Source organism: Danio rerio, chromosome 17 (assembly GCF_052040795.2).
Source record: "Danio rerio strain M-AB ecotype USA chromosome 17, GRCz13ab, whole genome shotgun sequence".
NCBI classification, from domain to species: domain Eukaryota; kingdom Metazoa; phylum Chordata; class Actinopteri; order Cypriniformes; family Danionidae; genus Danio; species Danio rerio.
In genome coordinates this window covers 54451726-54474035 of record NC_141037.1, presented here as the reverse complement: position 1 = coordinate 54474035, position 22310 = coordinate 54451726, and the positions used below count along the sequence as shown (strand labels likewise).

Sequence of the window (22310 nt, the reverse complement as noted above, 5' to 3'; positions counted from 1 at the left end):
GTGCTCTGGGTTTCCTTTCCTTCTTAGCAAAAACCTGGTGTTTTCTTCATCATAATGTGTAAACTGTACATCACCTGATCGATGGCCTTCTTTAGACAGTTAATTAAAACTGTAATTCCATATTGTGTCTCCAACAACATGCAGATGTGCGTGCAAAAAACACTTTCATTGTCTTATAATCTGCATTTATTTTTGCCTAATTATCCCAGTGACTCCCATATGATTCGTTCAGTGATTCAGTTGTCCCAAACCCCTCCTTAGCGAATCTAATCTGCGCTGATTGGTCCGATGACCCAGTCTGTTGCGATTGGTCGACAGCGTTCAGCACGAGACAGAGAGAAATGCCCACTATGGCTACAATATGAAGTAGCAGAAAGTATGTGAGAGCCCAATGCAGGAATGCAATAAAGTGATGCAGTTAAACACCAGCATATATACTCTATTCTTAACCCTAACCCCAAGTAATAACAACACCATACATTCAGTATTAATCTAAACAGTGGCAAAAGTTGAACTATTTAGAATATTTACCGCGCTGCTTGTGTGTAGGAACGGCTGATGGTGGCCATAGGAAGGTCAAACAGCAGAGGATCGGCAGTTCAGAACCGCATTTAAATCAATAAAGGAAGAAGCACGCGTCAGGTTTTTAACGTTGTTTTGGATGCGATATGTGTACAGCCCCATACAGATATAACCTGAGAGATACAGTACAAGCACTGATCTTTAATCTATACGTGATTACAAGCCGCGCGGGGTGTTTACAACTTATAATTACGCAATTAAACACATATTTTGCAAACTACAGAAAACAAGGCAACAATTTTAATCACACTTACATTTCATGATCCGGAGGAAGAAGAAACGGGTCCATATGAACTGTAAAAGGTGCTGACAAAGTCCCTGTCAAAGTCTGACAAAGTCCCATAGTCCCTGCTGCTCCTTCTATAGCAAACGGTCGACGAATCCTCTGTTGCAGCGTAGGTTATTGTATCAAAAATCTGAAAAACGACAGAACAAACACAGCACTAGATTGGCTATACTGTGGTGTTGTTGTTGTGAAAATGAAATTTAACCCTTTATTCCCCGCAGCCGAATTTCCATGTGTCAGTGATCACCATCTTCACGTCATGATCAGTCCCGTGATCCCCCACAAGTGTCTGAAGTGAAAGCAAGTGCAGATTTTAACAGAACTAGTAGTACATATTTGAAGTACATCGACATCGATGCGATCAAACAAAAGATCCGAACCCGTATTCGACTATTTTGCTAAAGAGTCAATAGTTTTGAACATGCTGCACTTTAAAAATTTAAAGCTCAGCTGGATGTTTTCATTCACTTAGAGCTGTGTTGCACACTGCATGAAAACTCATTTTCAAAACCCTATAATAGGGGCTCTTCTTTGGCCATTTAAGAGCATAACCGTAACTTGCAGTAAAAATGATGAACAACAGAGGGCAGTGTTGTACTTGTGGGTTCTTGTTGACTTCCCCTGAACAAGAAGGAAATACTTTCTAAATCTAAATCCCTATATAAAACCACACATAACTGTTCAGAATCATTGCTTTGTAGCCAAATTAACATTTAGTTAATCAACATGACCCTACTTATCAACTTCATTCTTGCTATTTCAATCTGTTCTACCTTCTGGATTCATGGTATGTATTTCGTTTTTTTTTTAAACAATATATTTGAAACCTGCTCACTAAAGACACTTCCAATCCCAATCTGTAGACATGTACTGTAAAAAAATGTAGGATTCCACACAATTCATTCATGTTGTCCCAACACAAATTGACTTAGTTAAGTACATATTTGGTCATGTACCGTATCGACAACTACATGCTCAAACAAAACATCCGAACCCAACTCAATTCGTATAATCGAGTCTGAGTCGACTATTTCGCTAAAGAATCAATAGTTCTAAACATGCTGCACTTTTAGATTTAAACCTCTAGATTTAAACTTTTAAATTTTGAACCTGCATGTTTTCATTCACTTAGAGCTGTTACACACTGCATGGAAGCTCATTTTCAAAATCTCATAACAGGGGCTCTTTAAAATATAAGTGTTTTGGCCATTTAGGAGCATAACCGTAACTTGCAGTAAAAAAAGATTAACAACAGAGGGCAGTGTTGTATTTGTGGGTTCTTATTGACTTCCTCTAAACAAGAAGGAAATACTTTCCAAATCTAAATGTATTTGTAAAAGCACACACCACTCTGTTCAAAATACACTGCTTTGTAGCCAAATTAACATTTAGTTCATCAACATGACCCTACTTATCAACTTCATTCTTGCTCTTTCAATCTGTTCTACCTTCTGGATTCATGGTTTGTATTTCGTTTTTTTTTTAAACAATATATTTGATACCTGCTCACTAAAGACACTTCCAATCCCAATCTGTAGACATGTACTGTAAAAAAAATGCAGGATACCACACAATTCATTCATGTTGTCGCAACACAAATTGACTAAGTTAAGTACATATTTGGTGATGTACCGTATCGACAACTACGAGCTCAAACAAAACATCCGAACCCAACTCAATTCGTATATTAGAGTCTGAGTCGACTATTTCGCTAAAGAATCAATAGTTTTAAACATGCTGCACTTTTAGATTTACACCTCAGCGGGATGTTTTCATTCACTTAGAGCTGTTACACACTGCATGGAAGCTCACTTTTAAAATCTCATAACAGGGGCTCTTTAAAATACAAGTGTTTTGGCCATTTAGGAGCATCACCGTAACTTGCAGTAAACAAAGATTAACAACAGAGGGCAGTGTTGTATTCGTGGGTTCTTGTTGACTTCCTCTGAATAGGAAGGAAATACTTTCCAAATCAAAATGCATTTGTAAAAGCACACACCACTCTGTTCAAAATACACTGCTTTGTAGCCAAATTAACATTTAGTTCATCATCATGACTCTACTTATCAAATTCATTCTTGCTCTTTCAATTTGTTCCACCTTCTGGATTCAAGGTATGCATTTCATTTTTTTAACAATATATTTGAAACCTGCTCACTAATCAGCAACACTACAGACAATTCCAAACCCAAATCGGTAGACATACACTTTGTTATATTTGCTTAATCTGCTTCATTGTTTTATCTTTTATTTTTTGTAGGTTCCCCCCTCAGTGATAAAGTTGTTCAGAGTCCCCCTGACATGATTATTTTATCGAGTCTAAGCGAGTCTCCAGTGCTTCAGTGCTCCCATAGAGACTCAAGCTATGACCGTATCCTGTGGTATAAACAGCTCCAGAACAAACAGTTTATTTTTCTGGGATATCTCCTTGGTTCATCGCATCACTTAGAGCCGGGTTTTATAAATAAGTACACATTCGCTGGAAATGGAAATACAAATGCTAACTTAACTATTAAGAAGCTTGAGTTTAATGATACTGCCACATATTTCTGCGCTGCATCTACACAGTGCCACACATGTGGTGCACCCCCTCTACAAATACTGCAGACATTATTACGTGATTTACTGTCCAAACATCTGCTTAAGTGTGATGTCACATCCTGTGTTTGCTACCTCAGAAGTCTTCAGACTGCCACTCTGGGCTCATTCAACATGTTCAGAGTTTTGGTCGTGGTTCTTGCGTCTGTATTCTGGCAACCTGGTAATTCAGTGGCTACTAGCTACACTAGCTACAAAAATACAAAAAAAAATATACATTTTGGTATTAATTCATTATTATGATCATCTTCTTTCACCCAGGACCTGTTAGTAGCAGTAAAGTTCACCAAAGTCCTCCTGATGTTCTGTTGAAATTCAATAGCACATTGGATCTCAAGTGCAGCCACAGCGATACTAACTATAACACAATTTTGTGGTACCAGCAGCTGACTGCCTCTTCAGAACTGAAGCTCATTGGATATTTGTATTATAAAAGTGTAACTATCGAAACTGAATTTAAAGAGCTCTTTGAGGTGAGTGGAGATGGAGAGAAAGAAGCTCATCTCCACTTTCTTAAATTAAGGCAAGCTCAAGACGACGGCATGTACTTCTGTGCTGCCCGAGCACAGCACTAAAAACTGTGCGTTTTCCCTAACAAAAAACAAATGAGATCTAATCTGTTAGACATAACAGCTTCATTTCCTGTCAGGTGGGGGCAGTGTGTCTTCATGCATCAATTCTTTTCCGTAGGCAGCTTCTACATTGATTGAATTCACATCAGATCTGTCACTTCTACAGTACTACTAAAAGAATCAACTGTATGAACCTATAATGTTTCTGAACCTGATCATATATATAAATTTGGCATCATTAGTCTCAGGTAATGTTGATAGTTTTTCAATACTCATAACATTCTTTGATAATAATTTGTAATGATGATTATCATTTTTTTCCAACAGGTGAAAAGGAGGACAAGACTGTTCACCAGAACCCTCTTAATCTAATAATAGATCACGGAGATTCTCCTGAAATTAAGTGTTTCCACAAAATCACAGGCTATGACCGTTTGTTGTGGTATAAGCAATCCCAGAACAAAGAGTTAACATTCATGGGATATCTTATCGGTGACTCTGGAAACCCAGAAAAACCTTTCGAGAACAAAATTACCATTCAAGGGAATGCAAATAAGCTTCATGGCTCTTTAACTCTGATCAATGCTACAGCAGAAAGCGATTCGGTTTATTTCTGTGCAGCCTATTACACAGTAACACCAAATGTGTTCCTCCCCTACAAAAACCAACTGTTATAAAATACTGTCTGGTCCAACACCTGCGATAAACCACTGTTTGATACTGTAAGGCTCCGTTATAAAATCTAGTGATTGATATGGCATGCCTTACTACTCACAGAGACAGCTGTCATCTAATGTAGCATCAAACATTAAACTGAACTAAGTGTTTCAGGCATGTCCCACCAGGAGGAGGCCACAGGGAAGACCCAGGACATGCTGGAGAGGGACTATGTCTCTCGGCTGGCTTGGGAATGCCTCGGGATCCCCCCGGAGGAGCTGGAGGAAGTGTCTGGGGAGAGAAACGTCTGGGGTTTTCTCTTAAGACTGCTGCCCCTGCGACCCCGGCCCAGGATAAGCGGATGAAAGTGACATGACAAAACATGTTGACCCATGTAATGTGTTTTTACTTAATTAATCTCTGTGACTAAATCTCTAAATTGAACTGTCAACTCTAGCCTTATTCCTTAAGTTACCTTTAGTACCTTCACACATGACTAAATCTGTCCTAAACATTAACCAATCGAAAAAACTATAGTACCCATGCATTAAACCTGTCATAACCAACCCTAAACCGCAGGCTTTGGAAGAACCACCCCCCACTGACAAAGGTCCAGAATTTGTCCCATACATGAGCTAATTTGTTCTATTTTGACTATAGGACAAACTGTATAAACAATCTCACGGCAATTCGTAACTTTTTGATTTAGTGGCTAATTCATATGAATTCATACAATTTAGTATGATTTGCTCATCCCCCAATGACAGTTGGGTTTAGGGGTGGGGTTAGGTGCCACGCCTCCTTTTTAAAATCATACAATTTTGTACAACTGAACTCGTACAAATTCATACAAATTAGCTACTAAACTAAGAAAATGTGAAATACTTACGTTTCCACATGAGATCAGGCTGAAATAACCCATTGAAGAACCCTTGGCTGTCACTCCGGCGTGACTTCAGATAATCAATTTTGACCAATGCAATCAATTCTTTTTTAGGAGTACAGCATTTGCTGTGCAAGAAAACATACACTCTGACGTAAGTGAAGTTATCTTCCACTACTGATCTACTGTATTATTGTTAAATAGAGAAAACATTCACAAGAGAAAAAAGTTCACAAGTAGCTTTTATTCCAAAAATAAATAAATAAATCCAATTAAATGAATGAAGCACCAAAAATGGTCCATTTTCAATTTCATTTCTAATAACAATTAAGCTGTTGTTGTTATTTATGAATTTTCAAATGTACTTTTTTACAGGAGAGGCTAGTAAAACTATTATTTATTATATATTTTGTATTATTCAAATGATCAAATTCTGTCTGAGGAAAGCTGTGCTGGCTAGTTTATTTGCGTAATAAATAACAATAGGCCACAATTTTTAATTAAAAACTAACAGATTCCAATATTTTTTATGATATATGATGTAATAAACCTGTATTTAAAAAATATATTTTACATTTTTAGCAAATAATTTGGTCCATTAAAAAATGTGTTTGGGATCACCCACCAACAAGCTTTATCAGAAATAAATAAATAGTGCTAAAAATATCAATAACATGTAGTATTTAGACCTCATAATTCAATTAAAAATTATGTGTATAACTCCATAAAGGTCCACTTTTTGAAAAAAACTTAAAAGATAATAAATAAATAAATAAAGAAACCAAGAATCACCCCATTTTACCAGGCTGGCTAAGGGCCTAAAACTATACCACTAAACCTCTCACTAATTTCAACCAATACCTAAACCTATCCATACCACTAGCCCTAATCTTAACCAAATCTCTAAACATATCCAAAAAGAGTGAGTAAAGTATTATGTAAATGAACTGTGCATTATTATTTTAAAATATTTAATCAAGTCAACATTTAATGTAACTAATCACTTTGTGTAGCACTAAATCCACATTTTACCCATATCACTAATCATGTCACTTACCTTAACCAACCTTTAAACCTATGAGTGAAGTAGAAAATATATGTCGGCTGAAACTTTTGTCCATCAGGAATGGATTTGATTTGTTATTATTGGATGATTAGTTGTCCTTGGACAAGAATATGGAGGCACAAAAATTACAGTATATACACTGTAAAAAGTGTATATTTATATAAGTATATACTTTAAAAAAGTGAGTTGCCTTAAAATTAAGTAAATTAATTGTGCAAGTTACATAAAAAAGCAATGGTTTTACCCAGTTTTACAGTACATTCATTAAGTCATTCATTTCCTTTTCAGCTTAGTCCCTGTATTAATTAGGGGGAGCCACAATGGAATGAATCACCAATTATTGCTTTGTTTTATGCAGCGGATGCCCTTCCAGCCACAACCAGAACTAGGAAACACCCATACACATTTATTCATGCACACACTCATACCCAATCTACACCCAATTCATTTGAATCAATTCATCTAAAGCACATGTTTTTGGACTGTGGGGGAAACCGGAGCACCCGGAGGAAACCCACGCCAACACATGGAGAACTAGTAGACTCCACACAGAAATGCCAACTGACCCAGCCAAGACTTGAACCAGCGACTTTCTTGCTGTGAGGCAACAGCGCTACCTATTGCACCAATGCACCGCACTTTACAGTACATACACACAAAACAAATGGAAAATGCAATGTTAAGTCAAATGTAAACTACTCGTAGGGCATTCAAGCAACTCTAGTGAGGATCTGCGTACATTGCTTTGATCTGTTTTCGAAGGAGGGGCTTATCTTTTACATTACTGTGTGTTCAATCCCCTATTGTCCTCAAGTGCAGCTATAACTGCTGTGTTTCATTACAAAACTCACCAAAAGAAAACCAAAAATGTTTGGTTTACTCCTTTTGCTCACGCTTCCTCCATTAGGTAAACAAAAATAAGTGAATGTCTATTGCTAAATTATATTATTGACACATTTATTCAGGCACGTTTTAGCACAATAATGTTTATACTGGATTCTTTTTACAGTAATCCAGACTAATATTTTTCTATTCCCTTTCATATATTAATTTTCTTCTGTTCTCACTTTCTTCAACAGATTTGGGATTAAAGCAGTCATCAGATCTCTTTAAAACCGAGAACCTCAATGCGACCATATCGTGCTCCCAGATTGGAACATCATACAACAGCATGTACTGGTTCAGACAAACACGCACTGAGCCACTGGAGATGATTGTTTATTTCTATGTCGGATTACCCAACTGGGAGAATAATTTTGACAAGCGAGCAAAGGCTGAGAAGAATGGAGCATCTTTAGAACTGACTCTTTTTAAAGTACAGAGCTCTGACAGTGGTGTTTACTACTGTGCAAAGCAGGATGCACATCAGTGGAACCCAATATATAACCTCAACAAAAACCTGCAGCTCTGCCCTGCAGATTAACATCTGACACCTGCTCCCATTGAACAAAACGCTGCATGCATGAGTAAATAAAGATTTTTTTTGTATGAAAATATTTAACACTTTTCCACATGTAGAGAGTTTTAGGGTGCTTTCACACCTGTGGATCGATTCCTTTGTTCCGAAACAGGATTTAAAATTATTGCAATGCTGCTCTTTGTACCGCAGTTCGCATTCACACGGCAAAGTTTCTAAACAAACCAAAAGAGCTAAAACAAGTCATGTGCGAGGTCCATTAGCTACTCATAAACACCACATTAACATTCTAGAGCTTCAAATTCCAGCCCAGGCTCATATATTGATATGTTCCCCTATATGTATATATATATATATATATATATATATATATATATATATATATATATATATATATATATATATATATATATATATATATATATATATGTCCCAGGAGGAACTTTTGTTTGCAGTTTTTGTGAATCCACTAAAGGCCACTGTGTATGCTTTTTAAAGAGCCCATATTATACATGAAATAGGGTCATATCTTGGTTGTAAGGGTCTCCAACAACAGTTTAATATGCATGCAAGGTCAAAAAAACACTTTCGTGGTCTTATAATCTGCATTTATTTTTACCTAATTATCCCAGCGACTCCCGTATGAATCGTCCAGTGATTCATTTGTTCCCAAACCCCTCCTTAGCGCGAAGCTAATCTGCGCTGATTGGACCAATGACAGCCTGTTGAGATTGGTCGACTGCCTTCAGTCAGAGAGTGAAATGCCCAACAGCTAATCAGCAATATAAAAGTAATCACAGTTCATACACGCTCGATAGTGTAGGCGTGGATTTTAGCTGCCAGTGGGTCAATGTAAATACAGACTATGGACTTGAAAATTCAGACGACTAACTATTTTATTGAGCAAAAACTCCAAAAACAGTTGAGGAGATCTCCTAGCTTCTCACTCTGCTCTTTTCACAGACACACACACACACACACACACACACACACACACACACACACACAAACACGCACTTAACCCTGCTCCGGACGACAACGCGTGCGCACACACACACACACACACACACACACACACACACACACACACACACAAACACACAAACACACACACCTCCGGACGACAGCGCGCACACACAGACACACACACTACTCCTCGTCCACGGAGCTCCGTTAACAAAGCAGCACGCGTCGCGTTTTAACGTGACTTTGCACGCGATAAGAGAATATAGCCAGTTAACCTGATACAGTACACTCGGTTACAAGTAACAAATCACAACTAAATACATTTGCAAGCTCGAGTCAACGAGGCAACTTTAATCGCACGTACTTACACTTGAGAATGGAGGAAGAAAAATCCATCCTGACGTCCATCAGTAAGTTACTCTTTACTGATCCTTCCTTTAACAAACGCTGATGAAGTATTCTTTGTAGCATGTAGTTTCCAGAAGTTTCCAGTAGTTTCCAACTGCTTGGCTATAATGCTGAGGTTTCATCTTTGGGTAGAGACTCAATATATCCATCTGCAGTGTGACTTCAATCGACCGGCATGTTTGTGTGTGTGTGTGCGTGTGTTTGTAGGTGTGTGTGTGTGTCTGGGTTTCTGTGTCAGAGGGCGGGGCCTCAGGTTTGAAATCTCCCGGGTTTGCGCGTACACGTGAATAACTTGGTTTCGTTCATACGTCATGGCGAAACACCTAATGAATCTGTTTCAAGGCGACTCGTTTGAAGCACTATGAGTCGACTCTTTTATAGATGAATCAACAGTTTTAAACACTGTACACTAGCAGATTTAAGCCTTAGCTGGATACTTCACTTCACTTAGAGCTGTGTTACACACTACATGGAGGGGAATTTTCAAAAACCCATAATATGGGCTCTTTAAGATCTCAAATTTCTATCCCATGTGCCATTCGTTCCTGCTGTTCTCATGTAAATCCACCAGAGGGCATTGTGTACACTTTTTCAGATCTCTAATTTCTCTCGCAAGTGCCGTTCGAACTTGCTGTTCTCACATAAATCCACCAGTGGCCGCTGTGTAGCTTTTTCAGATCTCAAATTTCTCTCACAAGTGACATTCGTTCCTGCTGTTCTCACGTAAATCCACCAGAGGGCATTGTGTACGCTTTTTTAGATCTCTAATTTCTCTTGCAAGAGCCATTCGCACCTGCTGTTCTCACGTAAATCCACCAGTGGCCGCTGTGTATGCTTTTTTAGTTCTCAAATTTCTCTCACAAGTGCCATTCATGCCTGCTGTTCTCATGTAAATCCACCAGAGGCCGCTGTTTATGCTTTTTCAGATCACAAATTTCTCTCCCAAGTGCCATTCGTTCCTGCTGTTTTCACGTAAATCCACCAGAGGACATTGTGTACGCTTTTTCAGACCTCTAATTTCTCTCGCAAGTCACGTTTGAACTTGCTGTTCTCACATAAATCCACCAGTGGCCGCTGTGTATGCTTTTTAAGATCTCAAATTTCTCTCACAAGTGCCATTCATTCCTGCTGTTCTCACGCAAATCCACCAGAGGGCATTGTGTACGCTTTTTTAGATCTCTAATTTCTCTTGCAAGAGCCATTCGCACCTGCTGTTATCACGTAAATCCACCAGAGGCCGCTGTTTATGCTTTTTCAGATCACAAATTTCTCTCCCAAATGCCATTAGTTCCTGCTGTTCTCACATAAATCCACCAGTGGCCGCTGTGTACGCTTTTTCAGATCTCAAATTTCTCTCGCAAGCGCCATCCACACCTGCTGTATTTGCATAAATCCACCAGAGGCCACTGTTGACTGAGTGACCAACCGACCGATCCAAACCCAACCAATAGTGTTTTCAAAAGCACCAATTGACTCGATCGCCCTCTTTTCTAAACGCAACGGACAGTGTTTTCAATCAAGAAAAAGAAAAGCCCTCATCTAATTCATACCCTGTTTTCACCCTATTATTTACTTGCTTGTTTTAGTTTTTGCCTTTTGTTTTTGTTTTACCTGATGACCGCATCAATAAAAGAACTGTTTATTGCTGTTTGCAGATGTTTTGTGACATTTTTGCTGAACTTAATTAAAATAATTAGGGACAATATTATGTACAAATATTGTAAGGTTGATTGTTTTAATTTATAATATATTTAAATACTATTAAAGTAAAAGAAGAAGTTAAATTGCATAAAAATTTTGACCATTGGAGTTAAAAATGGGTTCCATTTCAGAATGAAATGGAACACTCTTTCCTTTATCATGGCATACATCCAACTAAAACCATATCTGAAATAAGACAAAAAAACAGTAGGGTAGTGCAAACTGATGGTTGGAAGATAAGGAGGAAGATTTGAATGCCAGTTTGCACTGTTGTGGAGAAATACTGTCTTCTTGAATCACTCTCTGAAAGAGGAGGAGAGCAACCACTAATACACCTAACCACCATATTGCTAATTGCTGTGTTGTCAGCACCAATTTCTGGATAGGCAGGGCAGAAAAGAGACACCCTAAAGGTATTCCCACTGATTAAAGATTATGAGGGGAAGTACATTTTCCCAAATTAATAATCTGCACATATACATATTTTATAACAAACACACATAAATCAATACTAATCCTCCTATTAACAAGTTATTTTTTAAAATTAACATTAAGAAAATATTCAGAAATGTAAAATCAACAATGAGAAAAATGGCAAATCAAAGCACTAGCTGAACATGGTAGAATCGATTTAGTTGAGTTTGCATGTTATTTATTGATTGATTTGTATTTTGATCATAACCAGTAGGAGTCTCTATTGAGCTTAAAGAACACATATTTATCAAGGGAAGTGAAACAGCTGTTATACAATGTGGCCTCAGATTATTACAGTGTTTCATTTCACACACACTCTTCAGTCATCTCTCTCACGCACACACACACTGCTGCACATTTACTGAATCATCAAAATGGCATTTATAATATTGATGACTTATTTAATAACACTGCCCATCAGGATCTCAGGTAAATTATTTAATCTCCACCTTTCAGTTCTACAGTTTATGTTTTTCCCGCCGACTTCTACTAAATAAATAAAACTCAATTTGAAACAGGAGAATCACTCAGTGACAAAGTTCATCAGACTCCAGCTCAACGTCTAATAACAAAAGCAGAGACAACAGTTCAACTCAACTGTTCTCACAGCATTAAAGACTATTATGTGATATTATGGTATCAGCAGGAGAAGAATGCATTAAATCTCATTGGATATGTGTCTTACAAAGCCGTGACTATTGAAAAAGAATACCAAAACCAGTTCAGTGTTGAAGGAGATGGTGCAAAATTCAGCACTCTGAAAGTCACAATCGAAAGGCAACATGTTGGGAGTACTGCAATATATTACTGTGCTGCCAGCAAAGCACAGTGATAAACACACATTAATCCCTCCTACAAAAACCTTCTGTTAAATGCCTTTACCACATGATTATTAGCACTAGAATATGCTCGTAATACATTCCAAGTTTGTTATCATAAAAGTATGGATGCTACATGATATGCAAATTTTGAATATCATACTATTATCTTTTATCTTTCTCGAATCTGATTGGCTGATAGCCGTGAGATATTCAAGTAATATCAGTACCCGTACAGCCTCTTTACCCTTTGTGTATTACTCCGCCCACATACAGCCAGCAACAACCAGAGACACAGTTTGACAAATATTACTGCTGTTAGACAACAAAATGTACTTTTGAGGCTTTTTTTAGTTGAGAATGTAGTTGTTTAGATTGCAACTATGCAGCTTATTTGTAAAAAATAGTGCCTATTTTAAAATATTTACAATTTCTGAGAGAGCTCGTCGACGGCCGTTAGCCTGCCATAATGTAGACCAAAGACGGTTGACGTTTTCTATCCACAAGATGGCGACAGAACCGTTTAATAAGCCCTTACGCTTAAAAGCTTATAACAGTCTGATTTCTAACTACAGAAGATCAAATTATTATTAAACTGGTAAACATACCTGCCAATATTCCGGTTTTCCTGGGAGTATCATGTATCTCACGCAACCATCCTGTTTTTTATTTCTCCCGTAATTTCACCCACCCTGCTCTTTGGTTCAGTCTGCAAACACCCCCGGGTTACCATTTTTGGTACAGTACCCAATCACAGTGGTCGGCCAAAACTTAAAAAAAAGACTTAAATATTATAGATAATATATTTAAAAGACCTTACTTCATTAAACACCACTTGGAGAACTTCTGAAAAAGAACCAAAATTTCACAGGAGGGCTAATAATTTTACCTTCCTCCACAGTTGATAGATATAAAGTAAAAATTATTCCACATTCAATTTGTTTACATGAATCTAAAAGCTATAATTATTGTTTTAAATGTATATTTCTGTAAATTAGTTTTCTTTATGGACATTTTTGTCAAGGAATGGGGGTGATGAAGAGGAGGCGAGGACCCAAATGCGGAGAATGAAGAATTTATTGAAAAATAAAACAAAATCAAAACTCAAATCTCCCCATGTGGGGAAAAACACAACATTATATTATACATGTAACTAGACAAGATCTGGAACTTGGCAGACACAACTTTAAACCACTGTTGTAGAGCAGAATCAGCAAACCTCGTACAACAGGGAAGGAAACAATCAACAACGGACCAGCACAGAACAGAGCACACTAGGAGATTAAATAGGAAAGACACCAATTAACAGACAGGCGGACAGGTGAAAATAATAATTACAAACAGGATAACAAGGTGGGTGGGACAAGACAATAGACGGGAGAGCGCATGACAGAGACGAGACAAGCCATGCGCTCACATACACAGGACAAGAACATGCAGCCAATGAGAGAAGTCATTAACCGCATGTTCATGACAACACAAACACAACACTGAAGCACACGACAAAAGCACGTGACCACAATGTAAACACAGAGCCACGTGCTTTGACAACAGACGCAAGACACGAGCACACGGTGAATGAAAGCACTCACCGTGCGCTCACACACGCAGCGTGCATGCTTCATCCCAGCGCCGACCAAAACCGAAACCAACAAGACTGAGACGCTGGGAATGAAACACCACGCTGCTGACAGACGAACAGAAACACGAGTACAAGAGCGCACGCGTCTGAGGGACGCACAGAGACGGAAACAGGACCAGACATGGGTAGTGTCCGAGTTCTGCCATCAAAAAAAGAATTTACAAGACCAGAGTGGCAGAACCCTGACAATTTTGGCCTTTAATAATGTATTTTTTTTGTAATTTTCTGGAATTCAACAAAATACTGTATAACACATTAGAAAGTAGAACTACATGAATGTGGGCAGGGGCGGACTGGCCATCTGGCAGTTCTGGCAAATGCCAGTAGGGCCGGACCAATTTTTAAATGTGGGCCGGTCAGTTTTTATTTATATGTATTGTTTTTACGTGGAGGCAGCTTTTATATCTTGCTAGATGTGATATTATGATGATGATAATAATAATAATAATAATAACAATAATAAATGTTAAGCATTTGGACCAATCGTGACGGCCGCCTGATTTCAAGATGGGCCAACCCAATCTGAGGTTACCCGGATGTATTCAAAATCTGGCAAGAATGTCATATTATTTCACCATCTGTACATCAAAATAAATAGTGAATGTGCGTGTACGTGGGTGGGGCTATGTATTATGGGCTGATGTGGCTACAGTGCCAGGGCTGATTTTTTGTCCCAGTCCGCCCCTGAATGTGGGTAATTTAAATTTCATCTGATGACAAGATATACAATAATGACACTGATTTTTCTTCTGATCTGTTTTAAACCGAGTTAATCTCCCTTTTCAGTAGGTGGAGCTCTACATCAACACATTCACTTTAGGGAGTAAAATGAGCTATGAAATAGATACTTTTACAGCATCACACTTCTGTGACATATTACTGCTGCTCAGATGAGTTCACATCATCTTTCAGAGCTTTGCTCAAGTTACCGTGAGTCAAAATGAAGACTGTCTTCATACTTGCTGTGGCACTGCTCAGTTTCTCAGGTATAGCGTTTATCTGTATTAGTATTTTCCTAAATGTTCTCATTTCTTATTTGAGATAAATATATATTTCTTCTTTTTACAGGATTTTCCCAAAGTAACAAAGTCAATCAGTCTCCACCTGATTTAATTTACAATCAAGGAGACGATGCAAAGATCCGCTGTCAACACAGTGTGGGCGGCAATTACAATCAAATCAACTGGTACAGACAAAACCAGGACCTTAGTTTCACTTTCATGGGATATTTACTTCTACAAGGGCCAAATCCAGAAAAGGAGTTCTCCAAGAAAATAGATATGTCTGGGAATGGACAAAGTGATGGATATTTGACCATTAAGAGTCTCCTATATAATGACAGCGCAGTGTATTTTTGTGCTGCATATGACACAGTGTTTAATAGTCCGACAATTCAATACAAAAATGCACTCTTTGATAATTATAACAAGGGGCAATGGTTAAGTATCTTCATTCACACCTGCTTCTGTGGTATTTACTGTTTTTGAAACTCTGCCAGATTTTATGAAAACATAAATCAACTGTGAGGAACAATCCAGTACACAAGATAGTATGTGCAGAGGAGTACTGGAGCTTAATCCAAATATCTGTCATTTTAAGAGTTCACACATAGCTCGTGATTGATTATAAAGCTTGTTTGGCATGCTGTCCCGGGAGAAAGCCTTGGCCTCATAAGATCTTCGAGCCCGAGGCTCCCTCCTGTTTGCAAGGCGAGAGGGAAGTTTGAGCTCGGGTAGATCTCGAGAACTCCCCTGCTGTAGTAGCTAATGAACAGATAGTGATTGCGCCTAAGAAATAACTATACTGACTATGAGCATGTCCATGGTGCCGACTGGATAAGTCAAATAACTAAATTGCATGTTTTTGGATGGTGGGTGGAAATTGGGGGGAAACACACAAGGGGTGGACGGATCAATCCTAATATTAATAGTATCGATAACACCGTTGGTATTGATATCGGATCAATAGTAGCCTTCCGAGATCAATACTTTTATTTAACTTTCATCTAATTTACGTTAAAAGAACATTGCTCCTGTTTTATATAAGAGTGGACATGTCTCTAAATACCCCGCTCCTTTTATATCTCATATGCACTGTTGCTCCTCTCTGCTCTGCTGATATTAGTTGTCATTTCATCATGCGATTGGCAGCGCCAAAGCGTAAGCACTTTTGGCTGCTTTGAGATGACGGGAAAGAGAAAGGAGCTCTGTTTGGGGTTATTTTACTGCAGTAAACGGAAATATTTCAAACTGCGATGTTTGTAGAAAGCCTATTCGATACTACACCACAAATCTACACAAACACAAGAGAGCCAAGTCTGCTAGTTCTATGCCTCAAGACCTGCAAGAAGATCCAACTTCTTCCAACCACTGCATTGACAGCAGAAATGTAAATATTCCACAGAAACCTTGTCTTAGTGTGTTTCAGTAAAAGATATTTTAATCAATTAGATGCTTATAACTGATATTCATTAATAACAAAATCTTCCACAGTTCTTTGTTATTTTAGAATAGGGTTTACCTTACCTAATTCACCTTCATGAGTCTCCTATGCACTTCATTTATTGTACATTTAGTAATTTTAGTTTAGTTATTTTTAGTTTAGTTACTTGTTTACTCTTGTTATTAAATACACATTTATTACAACTGTATCTTCCTTGTGTTGATGATACAGTAAAAGGCTCTACAGGTCAGCTGACCTTGACATTTGTATATTTTAATTAACAATATTTGCTTGTTAATTATTTTAACAATTATGATGCCCTGTTTAAAAAAAAAGCTATTTAATTGTTATTTCTACATTAATTGGTGCCTACGTGTGAGGCTAAAATATCAATATTAATATCACTACCAATATATTGATGTTAGTATTTGTTACAAAACAAATTATGACTACATTTATCAGTGCCCCTGTGTGAGGCTAAAATATACAGTTGAAGTCAGAATTATTAGCCCCCTTTCAATTTTTTTTCTTTTTTAATTATTTCCTAAATGATGTTTAACAGAGCAAGGAGATTTTCACAGTATGTCTGATAATATTTTTTTCTTCTGAAGAAAGTCTTATTTGTTTTATTTCGGCTAGAATAAAAGAAGTTTTAATTTTTTTAAACACCATTTTAGGGACAAAATTATTAGCCCTTTTAAGCTTATTTTTTTCCCGATAGACTACAGAACAAACCATCATTATGCAATAACTTGCCTAATTACCCTAACCTGCCTAGTTAACCTCATTTACCAAGTTAAACCTTTAAATGTCACTTTAATCTGTATAGAAGTCATTAAAAATATCCAGTAAAATATTATTTACTGTCATCATGGCAAACATAAAAGAAATCAGTTATTAGAGATGAGTTATAAAAACGATTATGTTTAGAAATGTGTGAAAAGAAATCTACTCTCCATAAAATAGAAATTTGGGAAAAAAAGAAGCGGGGGCGAATAATTCACTGGGGCTAATAATTCTGACTTCAACAGTAATTATCAATACCAAAATATTGATGTTAATATTTGATAAATCCAATTGTCACAACAAATGGAACAGGGTTGGAACAACATACATGGAAGTAGATTAATCTACATCCTTTAATTAGCTGTCATGCACTCTATTCAATAGGTGGAGCTCTAATTCAAACACTCATATGACCCAAGAAATAAGCATGTTTAGCATCATAATTTTGTGTCATTGCCAGCCTAATGTTCTTACATTAACTTTCAGAGCTTTTCTTCAGATACAGGGTGTTAACATGAGGATTGTCATCATTATTGTGATCACACTGATCACTTGCTCAGGTAGAGCTCTATTTTTAATTTTATTTGATTAAATCTTTTGTCTTTACTGATTTGAGATGAATACGTCTTTCTTCTTTTTACAGGAATTTCTCATAGTAACAAAGTTAACCAGTCTCCTCCTGGTCTGATTCAAAAACAAGGAGACGATGCAAAGATCCGCTGTCAACACAGCGCGGGGAGCAGTTACAATCAAATCAACTGGTACAGACAAAAGCAGGACGGTGGGCTCATATTCATGGGATATTTAGTTGGAACAGAAAAAACCCCAGAACCAGATTTCTCTGAGAAAATAGATATGTCTGGCAATGGAAGGAGTGATGGAACTTTGACCATTAAGAGTCTCTTATCTACTGACAGTGCAATGTATTTTTGCGCTGCATATGACACAGTGTTTTCTACTCACAGAGTTCAATACAAAAACATGCTCTTTGATAATTAGAACAAGAGGGGAAAAGTTTAATATCTCGATACACACCTGCTTCTGTGGCATGTACTTTATTTGAAGCTCTGCCAGTTTTTTTTCCAAATATTTAAAAAAAAAACTGTTCATGTTTTTAAAAATCGACATTTTATTTGATCATGTCTTTGATTAAAATGAGAATGAACAACAATACACAAGAGATATGTGCGGAGGAGATCTGGAAATTAATCAAAAATCTGTCATTTGGCCTTTTTTAAAGATGAGTTCACATTAGCAATTAACTCTTAATACAGAGATCAAAACAGGCTGCTGACAATTAAGGGGACATTTTGTTTATTTTTAAATTTTATTTATTTATTTATTGTTTGCGTGAAACGTTCCTTTATTCATTCATCTAGTGATGGAAAGTTCGGATCACTTTACTGACTCTGATCTTTGAGTCTCATTCATCGAGATGAACAAATCTTTTTTTGAGTCATTTCGTTCTTTGGTTCAATTTGCCAAAATATTACTAAAGTGTTACGAATTGCTTCCAAACACATCTACAACTAGCCCAAAAGGTTGATCAACGACAAATAAGTCATAAATAGAATACTATAAGAAAGAGAAAATAATAATTCATTGTTTACCTGCTCTTTTGTCTATGAGGGTATTTTTGTCTCTTTGCTTAGCTCACCTCTTCATGTCTTCAAATGTCAGTGGTTCGTTCACGTTACACTGACAGTCACATATGTTCTTAACCAAAGTACACAGTCTGAGCCGATAGGAGCCATGATAATTAGTTTACCTTTCAATTCAATTCTTTTTCTGGCTCTAAAGGCATACGATTGACTCGTGAGGAACGAATGACTCAGACCTGATAGAGGACTCGAGATTTAAACGAATCAATTCTTTTTCCGGCTCTAAAAGCATATGACTGGCCCTTGAGGAACGAATGACTAAGATCCGATCAAGGACTTAAGAGTTGAATGAATCAATTCTTTTTCCAGCTCTAAACGTATATGATTGGCTTCTGCCTTTCCGCGATGAACGACTCAAAAGACTTGGAATGAACGATACCACCTGCACAAATGTGCGCACGCGCGGATGAACGAATCACTCCCTGAGAGAACTCATAGTTTCCGAGTCATATTGAAGATTCGTTCAAAATGAACTAATTGGTCATGAACGACCCACCACTACATTTATCTGGGGTTGCCACAGCAGAATGAACCAACCAAACCTATCCAGCATATGCTTTACACAGTAAATGCCGTTCCAGCTGCAACCCAGTACTGGGAAACTCCCATACGCTGTCACATTCACACTCATACACTACGGACAATTTACCTTACCCAATTCACCTGTAGTGCATGTCTTTGGAAAGTAGGGGAAACCGGAGCACCTGGAGGAAACCCACGAAGAGAGAACATGCAAACTCCCCACAGAAATGCCATCTGACCCAGCCGGGACACAAACCAGCAACCTTCTTATTGTAGAAGGCAATACCCGCCATACCTGCCAACACTCCCGTTTTTCCCGGGAGTCTCCTGTATTTCAGAGCCATCTCCCGTTTTGGTCTGGTGCATTATTTGAGGGACCAACCTTTTCTATTGGTGTCCGAAAACATAGTGGACAGTCTAAAGAGCACTTAATCAATCCCACCATGTACACCCCTGCATACTTAACAGCTAAAAAAATATTCAAAATGACCTGTGGGAGCGAGTTTGTGTATGATGAATGTTTGCATCTGACCACAAAATAGTGGAATCCTATCAGTGAAAGTAAATAAATAAATAAATAAATAAATATATATATATAAATATATATATATATATATATATATATATATATATATATATATATATATATATATATATATATATATATATATATTCATTCATTCATTTTCTTGTCGGCTTAGTCCCTTTATTAATCCGGGGTCGCCACAGTAGAATGAACCACCAACTTATCCAGCAAGCTTTTTACACAGCAGATGCCCTTCCAGCCGCAACCCATCTCTGGGAAACATACACACACTCATACACTACGGACAATTTAGCCTATTCAATTCACCTGTACCACATGTCTATGGACTGTGGGGGAAACCGGAGCACCCTGAGGAAACCCACGCAAAGGCAGGGAAAACATGCAAACTCCACACAGAAATGCCAACTGAGCCGAGGTTCGAACCAACGACCTTCTTGCTGTGAGGCGACAACACTACCTACTGTGCCACTGCCTCGCCATATATATATATATATATATATATATATATATATATATATATATATATATATATATATATATATATATATATATATATATATATATATATATATATATATATATATATATATATATATATACACACACACACTCGCAAGAGAAATTTGAGATCTCAAAAAGCAGACACAGCGGCCTCTGGTGGATTTGTAAAAACAGAAACCTGCACCTGGGACGTATTTCACGCTGTCCAAAAATGTATAGAGGGGTATGTATCCATAATGAGCCTGGGTTGGAGAAATGACAAGGAATATTAAACGGTGGAAAATGTAGAACAGTACAATAAGTACATTAATAATAATATTATTATCAAATAAAAATTTGAAACAATGAGCTTCTTTTTAACATCTAAAAATCAATGAAAGTGAATGAGACCGGATGTCTCGCGCCAAAAAGATTACAATGACTGCGCCTGTTCATTGTGAAAAATAAGGTCAGAATGGTATACCTGTGTACTCCATACCAATCCTATACTTACTTTATAGAGTGTAGTCTATTACCAATAAAGAGAAAAAAATAAAACATTATTTTTATTATTTCAATGCCATGACAAGGAAGTCATACACTCTATGCTGTCCACTACTGTTAAAAAATAAAACGTACAGATAAATAGTGATGTTGCATTTAGCACATTTAGACAAGACTTATTAGCATGACTGGATTTACTTCATGATTAAACTGATGTAATGTTGTTTTTGCCTCAAAATACTGTAATAACAACCATCTACCAGTAGAGGCCTACCACATGATTCCAACAGATGTACAGCTGCTTTCGTTTTTTTGTCTCTGCATACATTGATATCATATCAGAGATATTGTAATGATGTTACAGTGCTGTTACAGTGCTGTTGTTGCAGTTCTGTTCAGATTAGGTTTTCGCAGTGTCAACATGAGGAAAGTTATCATATTTACTCTTACACTGGTCATTTTCTCAGGTAATTTTACTCATTTTAATTCATTTAAAGTCATTTTTGTATATTTTAAACAATGGATATTGCATTATGTTATATATTGCAAATAATTCATTCTTCTTTTGACAGGATTTTCCCATTGTAACAAAGTTGATCAGTCTCCACCTGATTTGATTCACGAACAAGGAGAAACTGCAAAGATCCGCTGTCAACACAGTGTGTCCAGTTATAATCAAATCAACTGGTACAGACAAAACCAGGACGGCGGGTTCACATTAATGGGATATTTACTTGGAACAGAACCATACAGAGAAAATGATTTTAAAGATAAAATAGACATGCCTGGGGATGGAAACAGAGATGGAAATTTGACAATTAAAGTGATATCATCTAATGACAATGCAGTGTACTTTTGTGCTGCATATTACACAGTGTTTTATATTTCTACAATTCAATACAAAAACCTTTTTTTCATTGTGTGATCAAAAGATAAAGCAACAAGAAAGCACATTTACACCTGCTTCTGTGGTGTATCTTTGAAACTTGAAAAAAGCAGTTACACAGTAGGTTTATATTTAGTTTGCAACTTTAAACACAGCAAAAGTTAATAGAATTGCACAAAATGAATATGAGCTCACTATTGTTTGTACATTATGCATTATATACAGTCTACCATTGCAAAATTCCTTTTTAAGCAAGTTATTTTACTCAGTGACCATCTTTGAAAAGCTTCTCGGGCATTCTGTTTAAATGAAAAAATATTAAATTATTCTAAACTGTTTGCCAAGCTTATGATTCAATTTCAAATCTGGAATTGGAAAAAAAAAAAAAAAACGTTACAACAACTGTCTCTTT

The 22310-nt window shown here is 37.1% G+C and overlaps 2 protein-coding genes and 1 long non-coding RNA gene across 14 annotated transcripts in view; 2 read left to right on the top strand and 1 right to left on the bottom strand.

Moving 5' to 3' along the window:
- Positions 1-22310, top strand: part of LOC100538332 (Ig lambda-2 chain C region) — a 190691-nt gene that overhangs the window by 32702 nt on the left and 135679 nt on the right. The window contains exons 1-2 of one of the 11 annotated variants that reach the window (XR_015513920.1): positions 4127-4286; positions 4366-4670. The exons of 8 other annotated variants lie outside the window; for them this stretch is intronic. The gene's annotated coding sequence lies outside the window, so the exon portion shown is untranslated. Of the gene's footprint in view, positions 1-4126; positions 4287-4365; positions 4671-7430; positions 7552-7723; positions 8013-22310 lie in introns of those variants that run through there. 2 more of the 11 variants (XR_015513908.1, XR_015513917.1) reach the window with 2 other exon arrangements.
- Positions 1-22310, bottom strand: part of LOC141378404 (uncharacterized) — a 154758-nt gene that overhangs the window by 78484 nt on the left and 53964 nt on the right. For both annotated transcript variants that reach the window (XR_015513955.1, XR_015513954.1), the window contains exon 3: positions 837-998. This is a non-coding gene — a long non-coding RNA (uncharacterized LOC141378404). The remainder of the gene's footprint in view (positions 1-836; positions 999-22310) is intronic.
- Positions 2772-4171, top strand: LOC141378388 (uncharacterized). The gene is made up of 3 exons (XM_087291210.1): positions 2772-2982; positions 3129-3629; positions 3728-4171. Exons 1-3 carry the CDS (start codon positions 2922-2924, stop codon positions 4039-4041), a joined length of 876 nt encoding a protein of 291 aa, XP_087147336.1. The 5' UTR covers positions 2772-2921; the 3' UTR covers positions 4042-4171.

Coding starts and splice junctions, on each gene's coding strand:
- LOC141378388 (XM_087291210.1), top strand. CDS start 2,922: ATGACTCTACTTATCAAATTCATTCTTGCTCTTTCAATTTGTTCCACC. Junction 2,983..3,128: donor TTCCACCTTCTGGATTCAAG/GTATGCATTTCA, acceptor TATTTTTTGTAG/GTTCCCCCCTCAGTGATAAA. Junction 3,630..3,727: donor GTCTGTATTCTGGCAACCTG/GTAATTCAGTGG, acceptor TCTTTCACCCAG/GACCTGTTAGTAGCAGTAAA.